The sequence below is a fragment of the Excalfactoria chinensis genome, chromosome 1 (assembly GCF_039878825.1).
Source record: "Excalfactoria chinensis isolate bCotChi1 chromosome 1, bCotChi1.hap2, whole genome shotgun sequence".
Lineage (NCBI taxonomy): Eukaryota > Metazoa > Chordata > Aves > Galliformes > Phasianidae > Excalfactoria > Excalfactoria chinensis.
In genome coordinates, this window is record NC_092825.1 from 87,059,134 (window position 1) to 87,087,004 (window position 27,871).

The 27,871-nt window shown below is 43.0% G+C and overlaps 1 protein-coding gene across 1 annotated transcript in view; it reads left to right on the forward strand.

Moving 5' to 3' along the window:
* CD247 (CD247 molecule) overlaps positions 1–27,641 on the forward strand; it is a 45,288-nt gene extending 17,647 nt beyond the window's left edge. The window contains exons 2-8 of the mRNA XM_072352876.1: positions 21,102–21,208; positions 21,951–22,004; positions 23,000–23,083; positions 23,778–23,813; positions 24,449–24,505; positions 26,071–26,109; positions 26,551–27,641. Coding sequence (XP_072208977.1) covers positions 21,102–21,208; positions 21,951–22,004; positions 23,000–23,083; positions 23,778–23,813; positions 24,449–24,505; positions 26,071–26,109; positions 26,551–26,616 — 443 coding nt within the window. The 3' untranslated portion in view covers positions 26,617–27,641. The remainder of the gene's footprint in view (positions 1–21,101; positions 21,209–21,950; positions 22,005–22,999; positions 23,084–23,777; positions 23,814–24,448; positions 24,506–26,070; positions 26,110–26,550) is intronic.
* The last annotated feature ends 230 nt before the right edge of the window (positions 27,642–27,871 follow it).

Below are 27,871 nucleotides of genomic sequence, written 5' to 3' on the forward strand. Positions count from 1 at the left end.
GGAATTGAGTGCCTGGTTTTGAATTGGAATTACCTTGCCTACAACTTACCCTACAGCTAAGTGGAAAAGAATATTTACAGATATTAATACATTTGTGGCTAAGAATAGCTGTGTTAATACCTTCACCCTTGTATATGACTTTACTCATTAAATATACATTAGTAATTTTCTGAACTAAGCTATTGTCAAAAGCTGAGTGCATATATTAGGGAAAGATTGTTCTCTGTCATGTTTCTTAAGCATCTGTTGTTAGACTGTATTGCAAAGAATATTACCTGGATATGGTTTGGGGCTGACTTGCTATGACAGCTTTTCATATAAGTGATCAAAAACCATCAGCAGCATCTGTGTTATTTTTGGCTGTTTCAGAGAAATGATGTCTTCTTTTCCTTTTTTTCTTTTTAGCATGAATATAATTTGACGTTTTGTGTTAATACATCAGAGAATGCAGTGCAAAACAAAAAATAAAGGAATAAGATAACAGTATTAATTGGAGACTTGAGGTTAACAGCCCAACTATACACATAGCACAGCTGTGGATCCTGAGAAGCAGAGGGGAAAAGGAATAATTAGATAATTAGCTTCTGGAAATACTGTTGGAGTTGTTTTGAATAAATATTGGGAACTGCTCAATCTGATAAAGAATTTACTGCAGGGGAAGCGCTAAAACTTTGAATGAACTTTCATACAGTTTTCAAGTGTTGGGTATCGTGTGCATGTATTTTTTTAGGACCTGAATCACTCAAACACTGGCAGCACTACCAGATATTTGTTTCTAATAGATAACTTTTGATGTCTCAGACATACTAAGCAATTTTAGTGACTCCGGCTTTAAACTTGTATAAGCTGTTACAGACAGGCAGGTTCCTTATTGCCTCCTAGTTTGGCTAACTTTAAATGGATAAAGGGGACATTTAAATATGTTATGTTGGTACCTTGCAAGCTAAAAACGGGTGTATTCCAATACTGTAGATGCTCTCCAAGAAAATGCTGCATACAGCCCAAGGTTGTGTTCTGTGACAAGACTTATAGTGACTGCTAATTAAAGATGTCTGCCTTCTTGTGCAGAAAGGCAGCATTAGCCATCTGATGTGCGTCTTTCCGTGGGATTTTGGAATGGTAGAGAAACATTGCTTGTAGAGTCCTCTTGATGTGAGAATACGGGAAGCAGGCTGCAGTATTTTTTTAGGAACTTCCTAATTCTTTTTCACTGCTTTATTCATAACTATTATATTGTGGCAGCCTGGGCAGAAGATTTTAGAGCTCTTTGCTTTGGATGAGCTGTCATACATTTCTATGCTAGCGGCACTCAGTACCTTTACATTTCCAGCATGTCTCTTAGACCTTCTTTCTCTGTAGCGTGCAAACCTCTTGGGGCCTCCAGGAAAAGGGCAAACTTACCCTGTGGGACATTGCTTCTGTGCAGGTATCCAGCGAAAGAAACCAATCACGGGGTACTTGCAGAGGAACTATGGACAGCCAAGTACTAAGAATCATTACATTCCCTCTTTTTTACTGGGAGACAATTTATGCAGGCTATTAGGGAAAAAGCAAAGGAGAACTGCGTAACTCCAAAGGATCTGTAGTCCTTCCTTTTCCTTTCTTTATTCTTTCTCTTTTCTTTGTTATCCTTCCCCTTCCTACTAAGTTATACCATTGGCACTGATCTGTTCCTCATCTAGTAGTCTTTGAAGTATAAATCCATACATCATATGGTCTGATATGAGGGAAAATAATTGCTTGATTTGAAAGAGACTGCTCCATGTCTGAGTTCAATTTCATTTTTTAGATCCTCAATTCAGAGTCATCTCTCAATGCCTAAGTCGTGCTAAGACCAAATAAATGAGGGATAAGAATGGAGTCCTGTGATGTTCCCTTTTCTGACTGTAAAGAAAAGGGAAACAGAAGCCACCTTGCATTAGTGGAGGCAGGAGAGCTCCAAAATACAATGAATGTCATCAGACAAATATTAAATTATTTATAAGGTGGTTGCAAGTCAATCTTTTCGCTTGATACTGTGAGGGGCTTGGACCTGGAACTTCCACTGAGATGAATAAGAGCAGTGGGATCTTCATGATTATGCAGAATTGGGCCTTCTACGGTTATGTGGGATTATTTGGTCACAGGTGCCCCCATTTTGACTGTAATTTATTATAGGATGATTTAAAATTGGAGAGCTTTTCTTTAAGATGTATATGGAAGGGGAGGAAGGTGAAGATGAAAAGAAGAGGAGGAGGGAATGAGGCAAATATTCTGTAAAAGGTTAAACTACTTGCAGAGACAGCCCAGGTGGGAACAAAAGGAAAAGCATCACTTAGTGGATCAGAGGATAAGCAGCAAAGCAGAAGATTAAGGAGAGAATTGTAGATTTGATGGCCCAGTAACTTACCTTTGTATCATCCTCTTCATATTAGAAATGATTCTGGGAAGCCAAGCTGTGGTTCAGAGAAAAGATACAATTCAAACACTGCTTTGATTGTGACCTCTAAGGTAAAGGTAAAAATGACCTTCCTAAAGTTTTGCTTACATAGATGGGGATGAACACAGAACCCTGGGGGGATCTCTGGAGCCATCTAATAAAAGATTGCTCTGACTGAATCTCGAACAGCATTGAGCTATGATAGCAGAGTCATTCTTGCAGATAAGTACATAGGTTTGGATAAACATCTACGTCGTCCATCCAAACTGTCCACAACAGTTGTTGTTCTTCTCATTTTTAAAAGGCTTTCTGTCTTCAGATATTTCAGTTTCTCCTGCACTGGTTATCTGCAGATAATCCTTCCTACTCCTGTACAAACTAGGCAGCAGAAACTGGGACTGGGTCGCTTTTCTGTAGGACAAAAGTATTATGAATCTGCTGCTAATAGTGCAGAAACAGAACAACAATCAGTTACAACTCTGCAGGTCTTCTACCACAGCAGGCTGAAAAGTTTCTGGGTAAATTCAGTGGAAAAGACGTGAGAGACAGTTATAATGTCAAGTAACAGAAAATGTGAAATGGCTTTACCAGAGATTGATTCTAAGGATAACTGAACTGGTTAGTTGATAATAGATTGTTAGTTATCTTCACATATGAATGGTGGATAGTAGACTTGCCTGGGTCATTTTTTAATGTTGCTACATAGAAAAGAGGAGTTTAGTGCTGGTATTGTAAAGGACATGGTGAAGTGGCTAGCAAGAAAGCATCAGTAGGACATGCTGCTGGATGGAACTGGGGACCAAACAGATGGTTAGTGGGAATTTCTAAAAGCTTATCTGGATATTACTATTTAATATCTTTGCTAATAACAGTAGCAGAAAAAAGTAGGAGTATGTGAATAAAAACTGCTGAAGATATAGGGCTTCAGCACCATAACAGACTGTGGTATCTGTTTGGATTTCATGGACTGGTACAAGTAAGATGAAATGGTGGCATTCAGGGCGAGGCTGGATGTGGCTCTGGGCAGTGTGGTCTGGTGGTTGGTGACCCTGCACGTAGCATGGGGGCTGAAACTGGATGATCGTTGTGGTGCTTTTCAACCCAGGCCACTTCTTGATTCTATGAGAGTGTAGACATGCTATCTATTATTCAGATGCTATTGCTGTACACTAGAAGATATAAGGAACTGTACTTTATATAAACATTTTTTAATAAGTTGAAACAAACCAAATTAGTATACAGTTAACGTTAAATTAATTGAAAATGGAAGCTAGAGTTTGAGTCCCTAAAAGTAACTCAGGTTCTGAAACAGCACACCAGGATGAGCAGGGAAGTTAACTGCTGAAGTTGCCCCTACTAATCTTAAAATGGAGCATAAACTGTGCTTGCACATCTCCTGGATAGGCCAATAGGAAGGCACTCTTGGGTTTCATTTATAATAACTCATCCAGTGAGTCCTGTTTATCTTTGCTCAAAAAGACCAAGCCATTGCCACCTTATGACCCTGCCAATTAAGCCTTTCTAATTAACAATATAGCAGTAACTAGAAAAGATGGTTGTTTTCCTTCCCTTCTGTTATAAGTGTGAGGAAGGATTAGATAAAAATTGCTATCTGAAGTTCAAAAGAAGGTTTTAACAACTCTAATGAAGATTATATTACTGCTGCTGTGTGAAGTTATGTCTTTTTTAAGCCTTGTTTGAGTGGAATGCAAGCCCTGTGTTGTCCATTATCTTCTGCTGCGTTCTGTTCAGAGGCAAGGCATTCAGACTGATGACAAGAAGGTATGCCGGAGCCCTCATTCTTTTTGCTTCAATGTGCTTTCTGAATTCTTAGCATTTTCCCCACCTTAAATCTTCTGCCATGTTTAGCTTTGATTTCTATACCGTAGTGATTTTGATTGTGCGCATGAAGTATTTGTTGACTACTGAGGAGTTTTAGCCCATATAGAAAGGAATTCGTGATTGCTGTCAAATCTGAAACACTCCAGTAACATTAATACAGCAACTCTAGATCCCATTTCTTGAGCATGCTAAATTTCTTGAGCTGTTAAATTCTGAAAGACTGAGGTTTAGTCAAAAATAGTGTATAAATTTTATTTTATTTTTTCCACATTTCTCCCCAGTGCTGAAAGTGTATTAAAACTGCAGGGAAGTGTGACTCTTGAAATGAAGGTGATAGGTGGAAGGTGGCAGCTTGGTTTTGTGTCAGAGAGCCTGAGATTGATAAGACTCCCTGTGTCTGTGTCACTGAACTCAGCCTTGCAAAACATTTACCCAGTTCTCTTAGTAATGGAACTCATAGTAGGTGATATTTTTTCAAGTATGTTGTGGTTTTGTTTGTGTTTACTAAAAACTTTTGATTGCAGTCTAACTACTTACATAATCCTTTATTTTATTTTATTTTTTTAAACACGTAGTGTTGGTGGTACAATAGCTCTGCTTTTCCCAGCTCTTCCTATCCAAATTTCCATCCCCTGTCAGTAGCAATGTACCTGTCTGCCCTTATGAATGTTTTCTGCCCTCCTGTGCACAATTCCTCGCTGTGTTTGCAGCTTGGGGTGCTGCTGAACAGTTGTTAGTTGCCACCTGCATCGTCTCTCTTAGACCTCACTGATGGGCTGGAAAGCTTTTCTGCAGTGGGAAGGGACATACTGGCAAACAGATTCTCTTTAAGGATGATGTGGAAGAAAACCGTGGTGATAAGAGCTGGTCAGTAAACATCTTCAAGTGTCGGAGCATCATCAGGTTGTGACTGTGGCACAGCCCGGGCGATGGAACATACGTGGCTGCACAGCGGAGGTTAAAAACAAGCAGAAGAAAAACCCACGTAGAGTCAGAAGGCCACAGCTTCTGTGAACTCAAGTGTTTCCGTGTGTGAGGCCAACTCCCGTGGGGTCTGTTGCTGCTTTTTATCGTAAATGATAGAATGCAGCTGGGCTGCTGCTTGCCATGCAGGAGCAAGCTGCAGAAACCCCATCTCTGACCTTTGTGCTGAACGAACCAGGCTAAGTCTGCAGCCTGACAGGGCTCTCATGCAAGTGGTTTTGGTTAAGGGCTAGCAATAGAGGTTTTTATCATACAGAGTAAGCCAGTCTGCATCCCAAAGAAGGGTCTTGTTGACTTTTTAAATACAAATTATCATCTTGCCACTCAATGGTTGAAATATCTCCATCCAACTGCATTGACTAAATTTAAAATTCAACTTGCTGTAATTCATGCATAATTCACATGTACACATGCATACACATGTAATTCATGTGTAGTGAATTAAAGTGATCTTTAAATATCAGTATAGGAAAGATAAGTTTTTGAATTATACCAGAACAAGAAACCTGAAAAGACTGATTCTTACAACTACCTCCGGATAAGATTTTTAAGGCTTTTGTCTGCTCTGTTAAATGAGGCTACTTCTTGAGTTTTAAAAATCAAAACTTACATGAAAAAGTATGTGGTTTTATTTCTACTTCTGATATGGCAAGAAACCAAACAGAAAATGTAGTGACCCAAATATCTGGGTTCCAATTTTACAAGATGAAAGTGTATAGAAGCTGTAATCTCCACCATGCTAGCACTCAGTTTTATTGTGTTTCATGAGCATTTAAACAAAAAGGGAATGTTGTTTTTTGTTATTGGTATATCTATATTGGTATATCTATTGGTATATCTGTATTGGTATATCTACACATATACAAATTTGCAGCAGAGGGTATTAAAACCAAGTTTGGGCACTTTTTCTCATGCCAAAACATCTTGTTTTTTAAAAAAACATAGGCAAATGTGGTGTTAGCTATGAAAAGTGATTTTTGTTTATAACACATCAATAAAGGTAGCTTGAACTTCTTAGCATGCAAACTCAGCCAACAACCTCATTAGAATGGCATAGGAGCATGAATACCATTTTTTTCGGAGTGTATTTAGGACAAAATAATTCTGCTTTTTTGGCTGAATTATCAGGTTCGTCAGGGGGCTGAAAAGAACATTCAAGAAGGCAACAACCATAGCAACTTATGCTGCTAAATTAAGGCATCTAAGTTTGCTGCTTCAAGGAGAGCATAATCTGGGCCCTAAGCAATTGCTTCTATTTTAGCATAGAAGAACTCATCAGGTATGAAATTTAAGAACTTATTTCTATAAAGGGAAATGTTCTTATGGTACAAATATTTAGTACAATATATGTGCTAACACCTGATGATCAAAAGAGAGTAGACGAGTAATGTTCAAGTAATTTTTGAAATACAACTTGTTATGATCGGGTATCTTTTTGTCTATTTTCCTGTTAGCAAGTTAGTCCTCTCTATTATAAATGCTGACAGGCAGTACTTTATACTGAGACTATATATTATATATATATACTATAAATTCTGAGATCAAAGACAACAGCTAATTTTCGTAACCTCTGAATAACTTTCTGACCTGTCATTAAATCCTGAATTTTATTGTGTGTCTTACAGAATTGATATTTTTAGTTCAAACCTTGGCTACTGAGGGTTCGTCTGATTGCCCACATTCTTGATTGTGTCTTCAGAAAAATACATACATAATGTTTATTTGTTTTCGACTTTACAATGCCAGAAGAACTTGGGGCATGGATACTGAAGACTCATTAGAAAGAAAACAGCGGATGCTACGTTTTTCTGTCAGGGTTTTACTGTTATGAAGGAAAGTACAAATGGAATCCTGGAATATGTACTTGCTTATGATAACACAAGAACTGGAGCAAGTGTTCAAGTGTTAAATGCACAGTAGTGGGTTAAATGGGGCTGATATGCAGGTGTGGGTAGCAGCCTATGCATGTTGTCTGAAGCACTAGTGTTGTCCCTGACACAGCCTAGCTGGCCCTATAGGCCTTCCAGTGAGACCTAGGCTGTTGAGAAGGAACATTCTCTTGCTCTGCCAGCAGATCTCAGATTTTGGCCAAGCGGAGCAGCTCAGCCTCTCTGGCAGGTGGGGTGTTGGTGGGCACCCTGGGCTCAGCTGCTCTCTGGGGCACAGCACAGGGTTCAGGGCTTGTCCACTGCAGGGCCAGCCCATGCACTCTACCTGGGTGGGTTCTCAGCAGCCAGCTGCTCTCCCAGCACAGAGCAGAGGAAGGGACCCTGTCTAAGGAAACCACAGGAGGTGGGAGTGCTGTGCTGGGACCCATTTCAAAGGAGGTGTAACTTCCCCTGCTGCGGTCCCCAGCACCTTCTTATCTGTGAGGGGAATGCAGGATAGGTGGCATGCAGGATAGGTGCCTCCCTTCCTTGCTGAGCACTTTTTTTCTTCAAAATGTGCAGGCTGAAAGCTGAAGCCACGTGTGTGCTCTGTGCTGCTGAGCATCCTCCTCTCTCAGGTCTGCAACCCGCCATGAACATGACTGGGTAGCAGATACACATGCACTTGTGTGTGCACATTCATAGCACACTCCCCATACATATATATGTGTACTTATATGTATATAACAGGGAAATATAGCAATGATGTAGCATATGTGCCAAAGCAAAATGGCAATGGATCAGCCAAAAAGTTTGAGGATCTTGTTTAGACTGAATAGGATCATTGATTTAACCAAGTCTTATGTTTTTGGAAGATGAGATCACGGGAGAAACCTATTGTATCTCTGTATTTCTTTCCATGTATCTGTCACTGACTTAGTGGTAGTTTCTGGAACAGTGTGATCTGAGGCAGCATTAATGCAAAATAATGGGAAAAGGGATAAGGTGTTGTTAAATTGAAGGTATTTTCAAAAGTTTGGTGTAGATTTTTGTTTTGATTATTTAAATTCTGCTACGTGTTTGCAACTGTGTGCCTTATTTTATCATGCGAAAGACCTTCAAACCTTTTCTTGCAAATACTGTGTAATGTTGCTGCAGTTCTGACTGCAGCTCATACCTGCTGTTCTAAAATACCACAGCTCTATGGGCAGTGTTATATTTTGTAGTTACCTTTATTTCTATGAGGAAGTTTTAGCCCAGCCTCATACAACAAGAATTTAACCTTCTTGGTGTTTATTCTGACTTTGAAATGACAGTACATGGAACGTTTCTAGGAAGCCACGTTTTATTCCTACATCTTCAAAATTGTTGCTTGCTTATGGGAACCAATAAGGTATATTGCAGAGAGCACAAGCAGGCAGGGCCTTTTGACATAATAACTTGAGCTATATTTCCCTAAATCTTTTAAAGACAATTATTCAGATTGAAACCTTCCAGTTGCTTATTATGAAGGAGTGGGAGTTGGCAAGAAATAATCAGAAAATACATGCTTCTATTCTGGGTGCTTCTTGTAAAAGGGAGGGAGAGAGTATTTGTGTATTGGTGGTTAGTGCTCATGGATGTGAATGTGTTTTTCCCTCTGGCAATTTCATTTTTCAATTCCAAAGTCAAAGCTGCCTTCTGACAAGAGATCTATATTTTGCCTTTTATAAAACCCAATGCAAACCAAAGCTCACCAAGCTTTGCAGCCTTTCCTTTTTGTCTGAACATGTCGGGCAGCATTTTCACTGGGGCTGCCCTTGTTGTACCCTGGTCTGGCTGTGCAACACAGGAGTATTTAGTGATTTTCACTCCCAGGTTCCCAGGAGGTGCTGAGTGCTGATTTTCTCAGCTCAGGCAGCAAAGCCCATGATGTTAGATGTCGAGGCATTGCTTTCGCTTCTCTCCACTGAGCTTTTCAGGGGTAACTCATTTCATGGATGAATGCAGCAACTCAGCCATGTTTTGCAAGCAAACAAACAACCTCTCATCATCACAATCTCGCTTTAAAAAAAAAAAAGCGTTGGTGTATAAGATTGCGTCATATACGTATTGCCTTCAGGGTGTTGAAAGGGCTTCCTTTGGAGCCAGGCACTTCAAAGGAAAACCAGTCCTTCACATGTGCTGTGCGGTACTCTGTAGTGGGGCTGGCACTACGCCTCTGTGTGTATTTGGCTGAAAAGCTGCGTAGTCCTTCTCCAGCGTCTGGCACCTTGCAGAAGTGGGGTGTAGACCAAGTACTGCTTTCTTTCATCAGTGTGTTGATCTGCGGGGATAAATCAATCAATCATGGTTTTTCTCAGAGGGCCACTTCTGCTACCGTAAGGCCCTGAGTTTAGGTAAAGGATGTCTGTGCCTCAGGTAAAAGGAAAATATGATGTTGGCGTTGCCCTGTTTCAGCCAATCACTCCTTTTTTGTGCTCCCTCCTGTAGAAAGAGATTAGAGAGCCCTGAAATCGAAAGACCTCTTCTACGTGGTCTTTATTTTGAGGTAAGCATTTCTAGCTCGGTTACAGCAACTTCGAGCTAGTACTTTCTCAGATGCACCTGGTATTGCCTGCCTTTGCTAACAAAAGTCTCAGATGTGTGTTTGCTGGGGCGGGTGTGTATGGGTAGATCTGTATCTGTCTCAGGGAAGCGTCCTGTCTCGTTTTAAATCTTCAAAGGGGCTGGGTGCGCGTGAGTGGGGGACTGAGAGCCCCGCTTGGTCGCTGCAGTTTATAAGTGGAGGAGATTGGGTGGGCACAGACACTGTGATTGCTGACAGATAAGCAAAGGTGGCCCCTTGTGATTCTCTCAGCAAATACGTGTAAAAAAGGATGTTCCAACTGTTTCATAATCTGCTTCGTAGCTTATTTTCCTAATATTGTAAGGGCCGTGAGAAATCAATGGTCTTGCACGGGGAAGAAAGGTTGAAGAAATGGAACAGAAAATAAACTTGACCTTATTGATATTAATTTATCCACGAAACGCAGAGGATGGAGATCTGTAAGAGAAGAAGGCAGCTCATGCTGTGGGAGCAGCATGCAGCGCAGCGGGCTACGTGGCGGTGGAGGTGAGCAGATGCAAGGGCAGGCTCCTCAGTGCCCCCATTTCCTGCCTGGTGGCCAATGAGAGCAAACAGAAAGCTCCAGCAGCGGGCTAGAAAACCCATTGCTGAGGTGCTCCCAAAGTAGCACGGCCAGCCTGCTGCTTGCATGGTGCGGCATGCCAGGGGGAGCAAGGACATTGGGCACAAGAGGATTTTCTGAGACTGTACTGAGATGTAGCAGATGAGGGCTGAAACAAGAAAAGGTGCTTGGCTTTCTGAAAGCAAAGTGTCAAGTTCTGATATTAGTGGTCCCTGCTGAAACACAGATCCAACTCCTTCTGGTCAAAAGGCAGTGTATCTAGAGCATAACAGGAGGACAAAAAGAAGTTTCAGCCTGCCTAGTCTTTCTATGAAGAAAAATGTGTTTTTATTAATGAAATCTGATAGAAGTGGTTAGTGATCAGGATGGAAAGCCATAGTGTGTAGCTGAGCAAGCTGGATAGGTGTCAGAAGTGTGAGGAGATATTAATGTAGTCATTTTCCACTTAACTCTGACTGTTGAAGCTATTATGAAAATCATCCTGGATGATATCTAGCATGCATTGGCCGCAGGGGATGCAAACACAGAACTGTGTCCTGGGCTAATTTCATGGCTGTTTTGTGTTTGTTATTTTTTCTCTCTCTGAACTGTCCTGGTCAGCACTGAGAGTATCATTAAACTACAAACGTTTCCATGCTTAGGAGTCCAGTTTTGTCTGACCTTTCACAGTATGCAGTAATTTTAAAGAACAGGAGGAGAATGGAATGTCTGTAAATAACTAGAGAAAGTAATTTAATACAGTTGGTTTTTATGGTTTTCTGTCCTTTCTGACTATGAAGATTCATGAAGTGTATTCCTTCTTAGGTTGTTGTTTGTTGGTTTTTTTTAAGTGCTTTGGAAATCCGTGCATCTGTTGCTTGCCTAGAATTGTTCTGATTTTCAAACATTATAATCAGTTCAATGCTAAGAGCCATGTTTTTAAACAAACTCTGGCAAGGTTCTGCTGTCACTGCTAGGGATTCCTTCCTTTTGACTTGGAGTGTGCATTTGTAGCTTGAAGAGCTTGGATGCAAATGACCGAGAGAGTAATGCTGCATCCTCTACAACACTGCAAGCAGAGAACTGAGCTTACTTTTCACTTCTTCACTTCTGCTCAGTTACAAAACTAAAATAAAATCCCTGGCTGAAAACATACTTAACGTATTAATTTTGCTGCGTTAGTTGGAAGTGAGTAATTATTGAATAAAGCAGCTAGACATTTTTTCCATGTAAAGGACGGCGTCATCGGGCACACCAGAATAAGCACAAAACATTTCTGAGGTAATTAGTAGAGGCAGTGGGGCTTTCTGGAAGTGCAGTGAGTTCACAGTTTTACTCCTGGGTGTTTAAAAATGCTGATGAAAGCTTTTATTATCAATTTCAGCACTGATAGGCAACTGCATGGATGGCGACATTCAAATTGCTTGTGTTCTCATAGAACTTGATTGCTTGTCTGCCCTAAGATTGCAGAAGGTAGCTGCAGAGGTATGATTGTGATTAGAAGCCAGCCTGTATAGAGCCAGCTGTAATCCCTTCACTACAATTGCTCTGATTTGCTAGGGTACATTCGCATAGCAGAACTACTTTTGTTTTTAAAGTATAACTTACTGCATTTAAAAAAACTAAAACCAGAAAGTACAGCTAACTCTGAAATAAGATAATTTTAGCTTAATTACTTAGTCATGCCTGAAATTACAAATTGGTTGTGCATGCATTCTAATCCTGCGTGATATCTGGTATTGGGTTATTCTGCAGAGAGCGTGACCATCTGCAGAATTAATGCCATCTCCTAAAAGCTGCAGAAATGCTAAGCTCTGGACAGCCTATTGAGAGGATATTTCTAAGCCACAGTCAGCCAAGAATTTTAGGTGAAGCAGAATGTTCAGTGCAATGCTCTGCCTAGCATTACCTAGCGTATAAATCCCTCTGTAACGCTGTCATTTTCTTACTGTTCCTGAAGAGTACTTAGTAACTTTGCTTAGGATTTGTTAAGGTTGTTTGGTTGTTTTTTTTTTTCTTTTGTTCTTCTAGTTTGCTTTTTTTATATGCAACTAATATTATAATAGTTATTGCTGCAAATGTGATAGAATAGGAATATTGCTCCTAAAAGCATACAGTTCAGATCTGATTGTGAGCATGGTGGTAAAATACCCAAGCAGGTGCTTTCTCTCTCCCATGGTCTGACATTTTTGGGAGACTTTTACTGTTTTGAACGTAAACTGTAGAGACTGAGATTTGTGACAGTGGGGCACTGGAGGAGAACGAGGCTTGCAGAAGGAAATTTCAGCTTCAGGGGGCTTAAAGTGTTTGATAAAATAGGATTATTTTAAGGTCTGTATAGTTTTGCTTATTATTTTTCTGTGATTGCTGTTTTTGGCGGTGCTCACTATGTGAAAAGCAGCGTGTTGTCTCAGTTTTAAATAATGTCTAAAGAAGAGAGTAACAAAAAGTTTTATTTTTGCAGAAACAATATTGGGGCATCATAGCCTCCCAAACTTTATTTGGTTACAGTGAGTAAAGATCCTTCTATGATAAATACCATGCTAGAGAGAACGCTTGTGTCTGTCTTTTCATTATTGCTGCTTATCACTGCGTGTTTCTTGCATGTCCTTGAAGGCGCGTGCGTGCCTGCTTTGGGATTAAGTCTGTGCACTCTGAGTTAAATGGCCTGCCTAACTTCTGCTGGAATCAGTGGTGCGGGAAGAGAACTGGGCTGTTTATTGCCATTCACTCACATTTCTTCTTCCATTTTGATGTGATAAATCTGAACGTAATCCTCTTAATTGCCCTCAATTTGAATAGCTGTATTCATAGTATTTTCTCGCTAAAGCCAGGGTAACTTCTTGGAACAGCTTTCGTTAAGTAGGTTGAAACAATTAACACACATCTAATGGCTAATTCTGTGTGATAACACTTAGCATAATGGGATTAATTCCGTAGCAGTGTTTATGACACTCCCGGAGGCACAAGTGAGACTACTGCACTGCACTTCAGCGTTGTATTCGTGCCCAGCATCTTCTCTCTTCCCAGTACTTCATAAGGGATAGGTGCTAAGTCCAGCAGATGCAAATGAAGTATGGATTAGTCACAGCTAATTAAAGGAAAAAAACACAAACAAACCCAGAAAAACAGAAAGGAAACAAAACAAATGAACAAAAAACATTTGTGTTAAGGTAAGGGGGAATGCTGTTTTGCTTTATTATAGCCAGTGCATTGCCTGGACAGCCCAGCTCTTTGTTACACACTTAGTACAACAAGCAGCAGTCGGCTCCGTGGCAGAAAGAAGTCCCAATGGATAGAAGCAGCAGAAGGATTTTCATAGAGAGTACCCAGCAGAAGTAAGCAGAAAGAGCCTTTTCACATGGAGGGGAAAATTCATCACCCGCAGGCATTTGGCCATCTTTCACCCCACCCAACACTTTAACTGCCCTTTCCAATGCTGCGTTCTTTAAAAAGGTTAATTAAGCACTGAGTATTACTGAAAACTGAGGTAGTAGAAATCCCCCTTGCATTCAAATTCCAACTCACTTGTGCACAGAAAGCAAAAAGAAAGGGGGGGGGGAAAAAAAGCTGTTTCCAAGCAGTGTTTTTCTTTGTCTGTACATCTGCACATCTCAGAGGTTTCCCGATAAAGCTTTTGTGGAGAGAGACGGGGTTTTTAGAGTAAATATAATGTGAAAATCTTCATCCATTGTAGAAGCAGCATTAAGGCCCTTTAAAGAAACATCTTTCGTGAGATCTGCAAGCAATTTTATCAGCGCGGTGGTAGTGTAATGCATAATTCAACACTTAGAGAATGAGAGTGAAGTTAACATCACATCTTATGTGACTGTTTCGGAGACGTGCACTAAAACTCTCAGGTATGAATGGCTTTGTACAGCAAAATGTATCTGGTCTAGTCATTGAACACTGCTACTGTGCTTTAAGATGCCACGAAGAAATACAAGGAATCTAAACGCTCTACAGGTAGCTGTGGCATTCATTCCTCCAGGAAAAACAAAACAAACGCAGTCGTAAACAACAAGGTAGGATTTCTTTGTGCAATGTTTCAGGAAAATTATCTTTTCCTGAAAAATCGTGAAGAAAAACAAATAGGGTAAAATCAGTTCTGGAGGTGAAATTGGCGTAGATCGATGATAATACCACTCCTTTCCAGGTAGGAATGGCTGTTCCTCATTATGCAAGTAGGCAACAGATCACTAGCTTCCTCCTGGTTGCAAGAAGACTGATGGCATCTAGACAGAAAGACAAATTCGAGTCAGAACCTGCATGGCAGCAGCATGAGCTCTGTAGAGGACAGCTGGTTTATGGCTGACAGTGGCCAGCTGGTGGGCATCCACAAGTACCACCTGTGGGCCAGGATGGAGCTAAGCAGGGACATGGGAGAAGGTCTGAAGTAGATTTAGGAATGGCAAACAGGCATTTAGTTCAAGGTTAGGAACAAAACCGGGGGAAGGAGTGAAGCAGGCATTATTTGTAGCTGGGATATAAGGCAGAGTACAAATTAGTACGGTGGGTGACTTCATTATTATTTTTTTTCCTCATTTCCAATTCAGCTTGCTCTTTGTTTAATGCAAACACAGATCAACATCTGAAGTCCCACTACTATTTCCATACATGCTTCAGCATATAAAAATCATAGATCTTGCTCTGTTTGTTTTGGTGAGCTGATGCCCAACTCTAGCACTCACTCTGATGGATTGTCTATTACTGTAGAATGTTGGTTTTTGTTTTTTTTGTTTTGTTTTGTTTTCTTTTTTTTTCTTAGAAAAACAAACAAGAACTGATAATCCCAACATTGTAAATGTTCAAATACTATTTCCTCCTGCCCCTCTGAAACCAGTGCATTCAAGAACCATCTCAGGGTCTTTACCGCCTTGCTATCATCATCCCATCCTGTTTTCAGCATATGGAACATGAACTGTTTACTTCGCCATGAAATGCTTGCAGGGATCGATAGAGATTTTGTGGGCAGAGGGAGTGCAGAATTCAGCCTGTAGTTTTCAGAAAAGCCTACCCAGAGCATTGCTATTGGTTACCAGAACTTTGTGCAATATTGTCTGTAATTACTGCTAGCAGGTGGACTCTGAAGCTGAGCCTCTTTGGGAGAAGGATTTCATGTTTTTAATTCGTCTGCAATGTAAGCTTAAATACAGCATGGTTACCTGGGCTGCCAACAACAGACAACACCGAAAAGCTTAAAACTGCAAAATATAAGTGCTCTTACAGAGAGCCTGCAATGCCAAACACTTTGTTTTACAGAAAGTACAATTTTGGTACCTATTGTAATCTTTGCCAATGGAAATTATTTTTTTCCCTAAGTCTTCACTGTTAGGTTCTTAATTTTGATGCTCTTGCTAATTTCAGATAGCTTCGCTTGGAAGCTCTCATGTTCATTTTCAGCATAGAAGCTGTTACAACCAATTAACAATTGCGGAAACAAAAAAAGTAGAGGTAATACAACAGAAATGAGTTGCCAGAATATAGAGGGCATAACCAGAGACTATGCCTACTATTTACAAAAGTAGTTTGAAGGCGGACAGATACCTCTGCTAACGTTATCATTTATTACTGGTGATATAGAGACATACCTCTATGGTACATGTTGGGTATGGATTTGTTGGGTACTGGAATTAACTTGATGAATGCTAATATTAGTTGCATGCACTGTAGGTATGTGTAAAGCATGATAATTTTGCTTTCATCTCATGCACAGATACTGACTTACAGTGCTTTGAGCTCTTATTGTAAGTATACAGAATTTTTTTATGATGAAAGCTTGGGGGATCCTTTTTCTGTTTGCTTTGCTTTTGCCACAGTTCTCTCTCTCCATAGAGAAATGATTAATAAGATAAAAACTTCACAGCGTCTGAGAGTTGGAGAACACTTGGACATTTTTTACAGTTAAAATGTTACTTTTTATTATCCTTATCTTACAGATGGCAAAATAAAGCCTTGGCATCAGGCCATTAGTAACAAGGATGCTCTTTCTTTCTGTTGCTTTTTTTTTTTCCATACAGGAATGCATTGCTTTCCAGCAGTCTTTAATTCAGTCTGTCTATCTATCTATTCTCTTTGTATTTGCAATTTCCTACCCGTGTGTGATGAGATACATCTCAAAATACATCAGTTTTTTCCTTATGCTCTGATACGATCTGAGGAAAGGTACTCGAAATCAAGTACCTTGGGATGGATTATAATAAAATGTAGTGATGGGAGGATGAGCGGCCACGATTATGTCACCTGGTGGTGGACTGCAGACTGCACCAGCTAAGTGTTATCAGGGACATAAAGCCATACCCTTTGCCCTGATAGTTTATCTGATTAGCCTGTTCTCTTTAGCAATGTTCTACTTTGCTGTATTTTAGGTATGTAGTTCATCCATGCTGTTAAGATTTGAATGCATACAAATTAGAGGAAAAAACATGCTGGAATGGGAAGAAGTAATTTTTCTTTTCCAAAGGGGAACTTGCAAGCGATTCTGGAGTTAGCATTTGTCCTAAAAGCTTTTGCTGAAGGGGGTTATTTCAAGGACACAGGTACTGTTTGTGGTAATGTTTCCATGCTGTGATTGCTCTTCCACTGTCTCTCTTTATGAGACCCACAAGGGGTTTAGTGCTCGGGATCACTGGAAAGAGGCTAAGCTTTGGCCAGCGATGCTGACAAAAAGAACACGCAAGGAATTAATATTAAACCAAACCCCTTAATCAACCTTGCTTTGTGCTCTGTACGTAAGTGCTGTTACATGTGTGCCATCTCCTAGCAGTCAGAATGTGACACAAACAAACATCCCCTCACTAAGTGGGTCGGCAGCAGGGGACTGACTGTGATGGGAAGGGCTGCAACGAGCCTCTCCCACCCCAGTGCTTGCAGCTATGCTGTGCAGAGCCCCAGCCGTTAGGGCCAGCACAGCATCCTTCCTGCCCATAACCTGATGCCTCCACTGTGAGGTGACTTAACCATTTCTCTGCTTGACAGCAAGCTTCACTGGTAATTTTCTCAGCAACAGAGGTCCCTTTTTGGAAGCATGGTTTTGTAAAGAGACTACAACAAAACATCGTGAAACTTTGCGAGTCTTAAGAGCATCTCCCCTGAACTGTCCCAATGGATGTCCTAAAGTAAATCCTGAAAGCTTTCTGCAGGCTTGCATGACAGCCACACAAGTTTTGTAAAACGCTGCTATAAGCTTAACTAAAAAAGAATGTGGATGGCATCCATTATGCAGGTTTACTGTCCTTTCTGTCGCTTGCTCTTTTGGTGTGGGTTAGGTCTTGTGCTGTCAGCGAGTTAGATGGAAACTGATCCTGGAGAAAGGAAAGGAAAGCAAAGTGGGTTTTCATTCCAATAGGATTAGCAATGATGAGTGTATGGTCACGGCTTTGCCCAACTGTACCTCTGGGGGGGTTCCTGTAATTGTTGCAGCTTTGGACTGTGTTGGCTGCAATGCAGAGAATCACTTGTGGACTGACTGGCATGTGCAAATAGCTGCAATCCTCCCTCTGGCGTCTCAAGCCTTCAGATTGCTGTGTTGTGTTGGAAAAGCTCCCTGCTTTTATTCTCTGCTTGCAGCTGATCAAGTGTGTTAGATTTGAGTTCATTCTGAGGTGGAACAGCCCTGTTACATCTCTTGTGTTTGTGCATCTCTGCATTTGGTTTGTCATGAGCCATGAAATCCAAGCAGTCCCTTCCTGCATTAGCCCTGAGATGAGAAGAACAATACACCGATGAGTCCAGTGGGAAGGGCTTTATAAACTTCCATTTAGAAATCTTTCTTCATGTTATCAATATATATGATTACTGGAGCCGTGGGCCGTGAGTTAGTTTAGCAACCTTGTGCTTCATCTGCTCTTTGTAAAGTCTAACTTTAAAGTGCTAGGGGAATGTCTGCTGCACCCATCAGGCAAGTGCCTCTGGTTGTGATTAAAAGCATCTTGTGCTTGATTTGGAGTGTCTGCCTTCAGTCTTTCTGTATGTAGACTTTGGGATACCCACTGAGCCAAGATTGAGTTCTTTTAAGTAGTGCATTTGGTTTTAGAAGCTGAACTCTTTTAAAAGAGTAGCAAAAAGGCTGCCCAACAGAAGTCAGGTTGGAGTGAGTTATGCTGTGGGATTCTCAGGCAGAAATCTCTGAGGGAAGGAGTAAGAAAGCTAGAAATAACCATTTGAGTGGTAAGCCTTGCCTCTCTGGATATTTAACAATACAAAACTTAGAGCAGGGAACATCATTTATATTAACTAGATTGAACTTGTGCTATCTCTGTTGAGTATGAATCTAGTAAAAGAGTACGTATCTAACCTAAAACCCCCTACAAAAGCTGGAAGAGCTTCATAGCTTATATCTTGTCATCTGTTAGCTGAGTTTGCTGAATATCCAGGTTCTGCTATTACTGTGTTCTTGGTTTGCTGTCTCTAGGAGGCATCACAAGTTTAGCTTCAGGAAAGCCCTCTGCACCAAGCTCTTGCAAAAGCGAGAAGTGAAAGCAGTGCTTGTTCTGAGAATGACTGACTGTTTGGGTACGTGAGGAGTCCCCTTCCAGAGATGAGAAAGGCATTCCCCTCTGTTCTGTTTCCGACAAGGCTCTGGAATGATTCCGAGGGCAGAAAGACTGCCTTGTTCAAGGGGGGCAAAAAGTTAAACATCTTCACCTTCATTTACTATTTATTATTATTATTATTATTATTATTATTATTATTATTATTATTTTGCACACATTTGGTCTTCTTTCAGCAAATCAGCTGGAAAGTGTTTGCAATTTGATCACATTTTCCTCATTTCCTGAATCTATTTCTTCTCAAATTAATCAAGAGGAAAATTGCAGTGCTTGACCTTGGTCACAGTGCCTTCCTGGAAGGGATCCTAGCAGAAGTGTGATGGGTTGCCACATTCCTAAAGCATCTTATCCTGACCTTGTGTTTCCATAATGCTAATACCTTTTGGCATTAAAAATAAAATAAAATAAAAATAAATAAATAAATAAGTGGAAACTAATGACTGGAAATAATTCTTTATTTTTTCTTGTTTCTCTTTCCAAATTTAATTATTCTCACTGTCTATCATCCAGTCTTACAGCGTGAATCCCGACAGTATTCGTGTTTTGCTTCTTGGTTTTAAGGCCAAGGAAAACAGCAAACTGTAATGTAGAACATGGCAAAAGCACAGCTTGTGTCCTGCTGTATTTCATAAACAGGTGATAATGTGCTGATAGAAGTCTTCTCCAGCACTATGCCCATGTTTAGACATCTTGCTTTAAAATCCTCCTGTAGTTTAATGGACTGTTGAAATTTGGACTGGTAAAACACTGGGTAACTGTGGTGTGCAGGGCACTGTGAGGCTAGTTTTGTGTGGAACCAGCACTGGCATAAGTATTGTCCCGTGAATCTTTAGAAGAACTCAAGGAAGCTGCTTTCAGCTTGTTGGTTTGCTTAATACGCAATGTGTGATGTTAGGCAAATATCTTAACCTCTCTGTCTCCATTTACGCCATGTGTGTGAGGTTTGATAATCCTGAATGTAATGCGATGGTTATTGTTGTATGTTATTTCGTAAATCATAGAAAATGGGAGGGGAAGAAGGAAGGCAATCCAAGATCTTAGTCTTACTTTACTTCCAATGATTTGTTTCTAAGCATGATTTTTTTTAGAAACGGAATGAAAGTTCTCAAGTAAAACAAAACTGGTGTTTGGAAGAGTGTTTTTTCCCTTGGCTGTGTGAGCCTCTTGGTGGGAGCAGTGATTTGATTGTCTACTTCAGAAAATACAATTGTGTTACTGAGTTTCCAGGCATGGATTTGCAGCCATGCTTTATACAAATAGCATCCTTGAGCAGTGCTACAGACCATCACCACCAGCTCTACTTCTGTAGAAGAAACTTCCTTGCGCTGCTCGAATGGCATCTGCAAACGTGATGAAATCTCATTGTAACTGGGCAGACTGGAGAGAAAGCCCATTGCACAGAGCATCCCCGCTCTTGGCGCGGGACTAACTGAGTGCCTTGAAGTAGTGCATTAAGTGGTTCAACTGCTATCCATCACATGCAGTTAATAGGAATTGCCATACTTTGTTCACCTTAGGATGGAGATGAATCATACCAATTCTTTTCAATTTATCTCCGTAGAAGGGTCTCACAGGCTCTTGATCATTCTCATCTTCCTCTTTTGAACTCCCTCCAATTCTCTGTACAAAGCGTGCCTCAGATTCATTTCTAAGTGATTTTTTTAATAGCTGTGCAATGCACCTTTCCTTTGGCAGTGGTATTGGAGCTGTGCTTTAGATCCATATTTACTTTGGCTTCTTGACCTAAATTGTTTTTATTTTTCACCTGCATTCACAAGCTTGCTGCATGTTTCCTGATACAGGAGCAATTTAATTAGCTCTAGCTGTTGAAAACCATCAGCATTGCTGCGCTCTGCTTGATGTGGTTGGGGGTACGAACATGTCACAAATGTGGACTATGAAATTAACACCAGCATCTTCTCAAGAGCAGTTTTGTTGAGCTCTCAATTAGGGCATTAACAGATTTTCTTCCTCAGCAAATTTTTTTCAAGTCTTTTTGTTTAAAAAGAAAATCTCAAAGGGATCCACCCAACAAGAGGCAGCTCAGCTGGGACAGGACCTGGGCAGCCTGCTCCAAGTGACCCTGTTGGGTTGGACATCCATTGCTGCCTTCCAGGCTCATTTGTTCTACGATCCTCATTCAGATTTCCATCTCCTTTGCAAACAGGCAGACTTGCCTCTGTACTGGCTTTGCTTCATAAAGTGCTGCACTGCAGTGCCACAGGTATGTTGTCAAGCACATGTTGATACAAGTGGCTTTGTTGATGTACGTGCTCTTTCTGTGCAGATGCTGTAGCAGTTCTTGGACTGACAGACCCCCGACTCTGCTACTTACTTGATGGATTCCTCTTCATTTACGCAGTCATCATCACGGCCCTTTTTGTGAAAGCTAAGGTCAGTCTATCTAAACACTGATGCATTTGGCTTTTGTGGTGCTATAGCATGGTGGGCTAAGCTGGGAAATGGGGATGGAAGCAGGAGGCATGTCTCCTAAAATAAGAACTCGATATTTTCTCTGCTCTTTTTTTTTTTTTCTTCTTTTCTGGTACCAACCTGAGTATTTTGGGCAAATGCATTGGAAAGAGAAGAGAGGGAGCGCCAAGATCAGGAAGGAAGTAGTAAAATGTCTCAGGAAGGCAGACATGCCCTTGTCTGTAGCCCTCAGCATGCTCACTGTCCTTCTGGTTTGTTCAGCTGATTGCTGGTGAGGTGCGTGGTGCTGAGCACTAACAAGGAAGCTGCTGCAGGGAGGAAGAAAGCAGGAAAGTCATACGGTAATGCCAGGTTTTCAGCCAAAAGCAGCTGAGCTGAAACACCATCGTCATGAAGCTCCACAAGGCCACTGGGGCATCTTCTGGGCAGCTCTTTGTTTTGACCCAAATCTAGAACTTATATATTTCCTAAAAGAAAAAGAGCAGAGCATGGAGGAGCTGCTTTCATTGGCCTAATGCTGCCCTTTCTGCCTGCAATAATTCACTGCTCATCAGTCCTGTGTGGGGCAGGATTTGTATTGCTGCAGCTCTGTCAGTGCCACAGACTGCCTGTGTGTGGACTGCCTAGCTTCTGACAAGAGGAGAGGAGGAATGAAAGGGCAGAAGCCTCTGTCCCCCTGCTCACAGTATGGTCTTTCTTCCAGCTCAGCCAGGTCTCTGAACCACAGCTGTTGATGGGCCAGGACAATGTGTATAATGTAAGTATCTGCTGTGTTATGTATACTTGTTTCTAAATCGTTCTACCTGGACACACCTTTCTGGGCACTTAGTGGATTGCCTATGGATCAGCCAAACATAGGATGAACCGGCTGATGAAAGCACAGCACTTAGAAGGAGAGTTATATGGAGGAAAATCAAAGCTGACCGGGGCTGTTGTGTGAGGCCATACTGGAAGCCAGCCCAACCCTGCGGCCTGGCCACAGCCAGCATCAGAGGCTCTCCCTGCCATGAGAAGACAAATATAAGTTCCTGCCCAGCCTTCTAGCTGAACTGCTTGTTCATGGTAGCATTAATTCTGGCTATACATCTGGTTGCCTTGATTTCTGTTTTTATTTTTATTTTTCTTTCATGCTCTTGACCGTAGCCACATCCTGTGACGAGTCCCACCATTTAACTGTGTAATATATGAAAACTAATGTTCTGTTTTCAGTTTAAAGTACCACCTGTCACCTTTTCAATAGCACCAGATACTCAGGGTACAGAATAACCGTGATCTTCTCATCTGAAATCTCTCCTTTGCCCTCTTCCACGGTAACCATTTCCAGATGGGAGCCGTATAACTTCTGCATCCACTTGACACAAATGTAGATGAGCTGCTCTGCAAAGTCAAACAAACAATAACAGCAACACCAGCAAACAAGGTCTCGTGCATACAACCACTGGTGGGAGAGAAGGCATGGAATTCAGTCTCCCTCTCTCTCCTACTCTTTTTCAGCTTAGTTCTGCTTGGAAAGTTTCTTGATGTAAACGATTTGCAGCTTCCTGCTGCACAGACCACTCTTTCTGGCTTCCATAGCTTTGTTGTAGACAATTTTTGTTGAAGGAAAAGTAAAAATTCAGAGGTAAATACTTTTTGCAATGCTGATGCAGTTGGACTCCAAGCTCGGTAATTTTTCTCGTGCTAAGCCAAGCTCTGTTTATTTTCTCATGATTGTGAGAAAACCACCACTGCTTTTCCCTTTTTTTGTTTCAGAAACTGTCCCGTGGGCACAGAGATGAATACGATGTGTTGGGCACCAGGCGAGGCTCAGACCTTGAGAAGGGCGGGAGAAACGAGGTAGGTTCCTCCCACAGACCCTCCTCTGCTCTCTGAATCCAGTTCCTTCCTCCTTGCATTTCACCACAGTTCAGATGCACACGTGCACCCAGCACCCGTTTGCAAGTCACCGGGGTCCTCCTTGTGAGGAGGGAATGGCACAACCCATGAGGCAGCTGTGGCAATGGCAGCGTGACAGGGACAAAAGTAAACCTCCCCCTCTCCTTTGATCTGTGCCCCCACCACTTTGCTGAGAGCTCGCAGCCACCCCCCTGGAAGTGACACCCGGCCCAGGCGGATGCGGGGCGGCCGAGGTGGAAATGAGTGTTTCATGAGCTCTCACTGCATGTGATGCTGCCAGGCAAGCACTGACAGCATCAAGCAGCAGCCAGAGCAACTGCTTCTGCTGCAGAGCCCAACAGCTTCAGAGGAAGAGGGAGGGGAAACCTGCGTCTGCATGTGGGGTGTGCCTGCAGGTGGCAGCTGGGGGGGTCAAACAGAGGAGAGTTAAGAATGCTTTACCAGTTATTAAAACCATGCGACTAGTCCAGCAAACAAGCTGTTCTAACAGAGCCTTCTGGGTGGAGGTGTGGTGGGTGCTACTGGCCGTGTCCATGGAGCTGTAGCTGGGCCTTAGAGCAGACCCACAGGCATGTATAGGTGGCAAGACAGCAGCAGTTCAACATGTGGGCAACTTTCTTCCTTTCTCTTACAGCAGAGAAGAAAGAACCCCCATGACACCGTTTACTCTGTGAGTAGAGAACTAAGGGTTGGGGATGGGACCTCTTAATAGACTTTGATGAAATGTGGTGGTCGGTGCTCTGAAGGACAGAGTCACGAACAGCAATGCTCACATCTCACCCTGGCTCTATCCAGGCGGTCAGTGCTCTCTGAGAAGTGAGCTTTGGTTCCCGTGGCTGATTCACAATCTCTGATCAGTGCTGGTTGTGAGCCTGTGAGATGGAGGGAGGGAGAGCCCCTCTCTCTTACCCCTCACCCTACTGTGTTACAAGGCTGCCCTGTCCCTGAGTCTCAGCAGTGCTTTGGGTTTTGTCTCTTGAGCAAACTCTGCTTAAGGGTTTTCTTCAGAGAGTTCTGGTGCAGTGCAGTACGTGGTACCAGTGCAGCTAAATGCCTTGCTCATTATTCTTCATTGAAATCGTTGGAGATGGTGTGGTGCTGCTGAACAGAGCTGATGGTGCCTCGCTTCTTGTTCCCTGCACATCAGCCAAGATCATCACTGTCCCTCCTCCAGATGTGGCCACAGTTCTGCACTGAGGCTGGGTCATACATGGCAGCCCCTGACATGCAGAAGTGGAGCACAGGCACACGGGGACTGGGTTAGCTTTTCTGGTGGCACTGATACCTTCCCCTTCTTTCTTGCAGGCCCTGCAGAAGGACAGGATGGGCGAGGCATACAGTGAGATTGGGAAGAAAGGAGAGGTGAGTTCCTCCTAATGGGAGTTGGGGCAGGTGCTGTTCACTGCTACTCCCTGGCAGAGCAGTGAGAGTGCCTGCAGCTGAGGGGCTGTTACCTATTTCCTGCAGTACCTGGTGTGACAGGTACAGCAGTAAGAAAGCGATGAAGCTACAGTTACAGCAGCCACAAAGCCCGATGGGGGTCAGACAGCAAGGTTTGTGCCACTGGCATTAGAAACATGGCCCATACACAGCTGTGGTGTTCCTGGGGAGGCTGAGTATAACATCAAGGGGGAAATGCTGCAGCATTTCACAGAAGTTGTCTGACACAGACCCCAGTCACTCTCTGAGATGAATGAAGAATACCTGAAGGAAATGCCTGATTTCAAGAGCTGCAAAGCTCATGGCACAGCACGGTTGAGCACTTACTTTCCTCCAGGGCAGCCCTGAGGTGGAGTTTCACAGTGCCTCTCTATGGGCCACCGTGTCTGCTCTGCCCTATAGCTGCAAGTCAGCACCTGCAGGCACTGCACGCTAATCTGCAGACAGGGAACTGGGGGAACATTCCCCTCCCAGCACGCTTTATCTAGTATTTATAAGGGAACAGCTCTGTTGTATCCAAGGATGGTGGCAAGGGGACAGCTTCAGTTCAGTAAGCTCACCGCCGGGGGAGGGATGCCTGTGTAGTAAAGAGACCATCTCGGTGTGCTGTTTATGGCAAAATGAAGAATTGCTGTGACCTACACAGGTTCTATTTTGAGTCAAAGCGTCTTACACGTAACCTTTGATTTCCCTCTGAGAAAAAAGGGGATTTCAAGAGAAAGCTTAGCATTGAAAAATGATGAAGCAACACCGATATTGAACACCTCCTGTCTTTTATTGTTCCAAAGGCCCTTCTGCCATATTCAGGCTCAGTCTGTGAGCTTTGAGTTTATGCAGTCTCACCCTGTTGTTTTTTTTTTACAAATGTTTCTATTACCAGCAGGGTGAGGAGGGGAACAAAGCCTTCCCTCCTTCTACATATGACCCTTCAACAGCCTGCTGCAATGCTAACTGAGGTGGATGCTGCTCTCTGCCATCTGTATCATACAGGAAATGCTCCCGGGGCCATTGCTGTGGGGCTGCAGGCTGGTTATGGCCAGCCATGGGGCCTGCCACACAGCTGCCATACTGGGCTCCCTCCTGGAAGCTGCAAAGCACAAGTTAGAGACAAGAACTTATGGCCCCTGTCCCAGGAGTGGGCAGAATCACTTGGGCACCAGCTGACCTGTAGCAGCAACTCAAACCACATGGGCTTATTTATTCAGGCGTGCTCTCAGCTCACAAAGCAGCAGGTGATGGCAGGAATACTACCACACCTCCTGGCCTACAGAGAATTGGGAAATAGCAGCATGACACCAAAATGTCATCACAACAAAATAACTTCCCTTGCTATTCTCTCCATCCATGGCCCTTGCAGCAGGTAGCACTCACCAGAGGGATCTCCCTCAGTGCATCTGCAGTTCAGGATGGGGGCACTCGGCCTTCTCTTTCTTTTGGTGAAATGGGCAAAGCACTGATCTCTGCTTGTTTTTGCTTCCCCAAAGCAGCAGCGGCGGCGAGGGAAAGGGAACGATGCTGTTTACCAGGTAGGCAACGCATCTCCACAGCTGCCCCCCTCATCTATCTCCGCAGCTGAACTGCAGCCTCCATCGCATCTGCCTCCCTTTCTGAGTTATTATGGAGAAGTCCTGAGAATATTGCTCAGGATTTCACGTCTAGTCAGGTAGTTAGCAGAGCTCACGGTTTGTTGGCTCTTAGCAGTCAATAATGTGCAGTGAAAATGTACTCTGAAGATCGGCAGAACCGGTCAGAATGAGTTGCTGCAGCCGCGCGCTGCTTGCAGTTCCTCAGGCTGCATCCTGCACGTGACACCACAGCGAGACCAAGGGAAATGCTCTTAAGAAATAACCTCTGTAAGAAGCAAGAACCACAATGATGCTCTGCTGCCCCCAGCATCTTCTTCTTGACCTGACAGCCACCTCTGGAGAACCAAGCCCTCTACTCACTTCTGTTTCTCTCTTTCTCAGGGGCTCAGCGCAGCGACCAAGGACACATACGATGCTCTCCAAATGCAGCCCCTGCCCCCCCGCTAAGTGGGAGTCACGGTGGGGACGGGCAGCGGGGAGAGATGCCTACGTGCTTGGGGGATGAGGGAGGGAGTGGGGGGAAAGAGGGAGGGCATTTTTCATCCCAAGCAAAACAAGCACTGTGTTCTTCCTCAGAGCAACAAGCACCGAGGTTCCTTCTCTCCTCCTGTGGAATAACATAACCGCAAGCTTTAGCTCCTCAAGTGTACGTACCTGTGAAGTTATTTCCCACACCAGTAGTTATTGTTTTTGCCAGGTTCGTGTTGTAGGACCGGTCCCCACCTCCTGACACAGCTGTTTCTGTAGCTCCTCCTCACCTTCTGGAGGCACCACGTGCAGCTGCTGGCTTGTAGCATTTAAGGATGTGTTAGCAATAGGGCTGTTGTTTCCTGCAGTGTTTATCTTCACGCCATTCAACAGCAGCCAGCTCAGCCTTCTGCTTTAAATTTACCCTTTAACAACTGCTACAGCAGAGGACAAGTTTTGTTTTTTCCCCTCGAACTGTGAAAAGTGAAGCTGTGTTGGCGCAGTGAGCGGTGCCAGCTCTTCCACATCCAACAAAAGACAATGCGATGGCACTGCTGTGTGGACAGCACGAGGCTCTGAGAGCCAGGCAACGGCCAAAGAGATGCCTTGGGAAGGCAGAAGCCAGCAGTGCTGCAGTGGGCAACGAGGAGAATGGACTCTGAACATGAGGTAAATGCTGGGAAAGCTGGGACCCTTACCCCTCCCACGTGGCAGAGGGCTGCACCTTCTGAGCTTCTGCCCCATCACATTATTCACAGCAGCTACAACCACTGCTGCAGCCACTTCCCTTTGTAAGAGTTTATGCGACAATGGCTGTGTCAGGAAATAACAAAAACTATCACTTCTTTCTTTGTATAAAAGCCAATGTATAAATGCAGATCCAAACTGATTGAAGTTGTTGGATTACTCTTAAAAGACGATGCAGGTACTATTCCGAAACGGTTGCTAAGTCAGTATTGTAATGCGTTTTTGGTGAATTAATAAAGTGAGTGTCAATGACCCACATGTGCATGGTGCACTGCTGCACAGTGGCAGTGTGGTCTCCTCAACCAGCTGCTGGGTTCGGTGTTTCCCCAGCATCAGCTGGGAAGATGTGTGAGGGCAATGCACCTCAAGCCCCAGCATCAATGGGGTGTTTACCTTGTGCTGCAGCCCCAGGCAGGGATTAGGAGGCTGTGCTGCAAGCGCCTGTCAGCAACACAGCCAGAGGAGTGCCCTGCAGAACAAGGGTTAT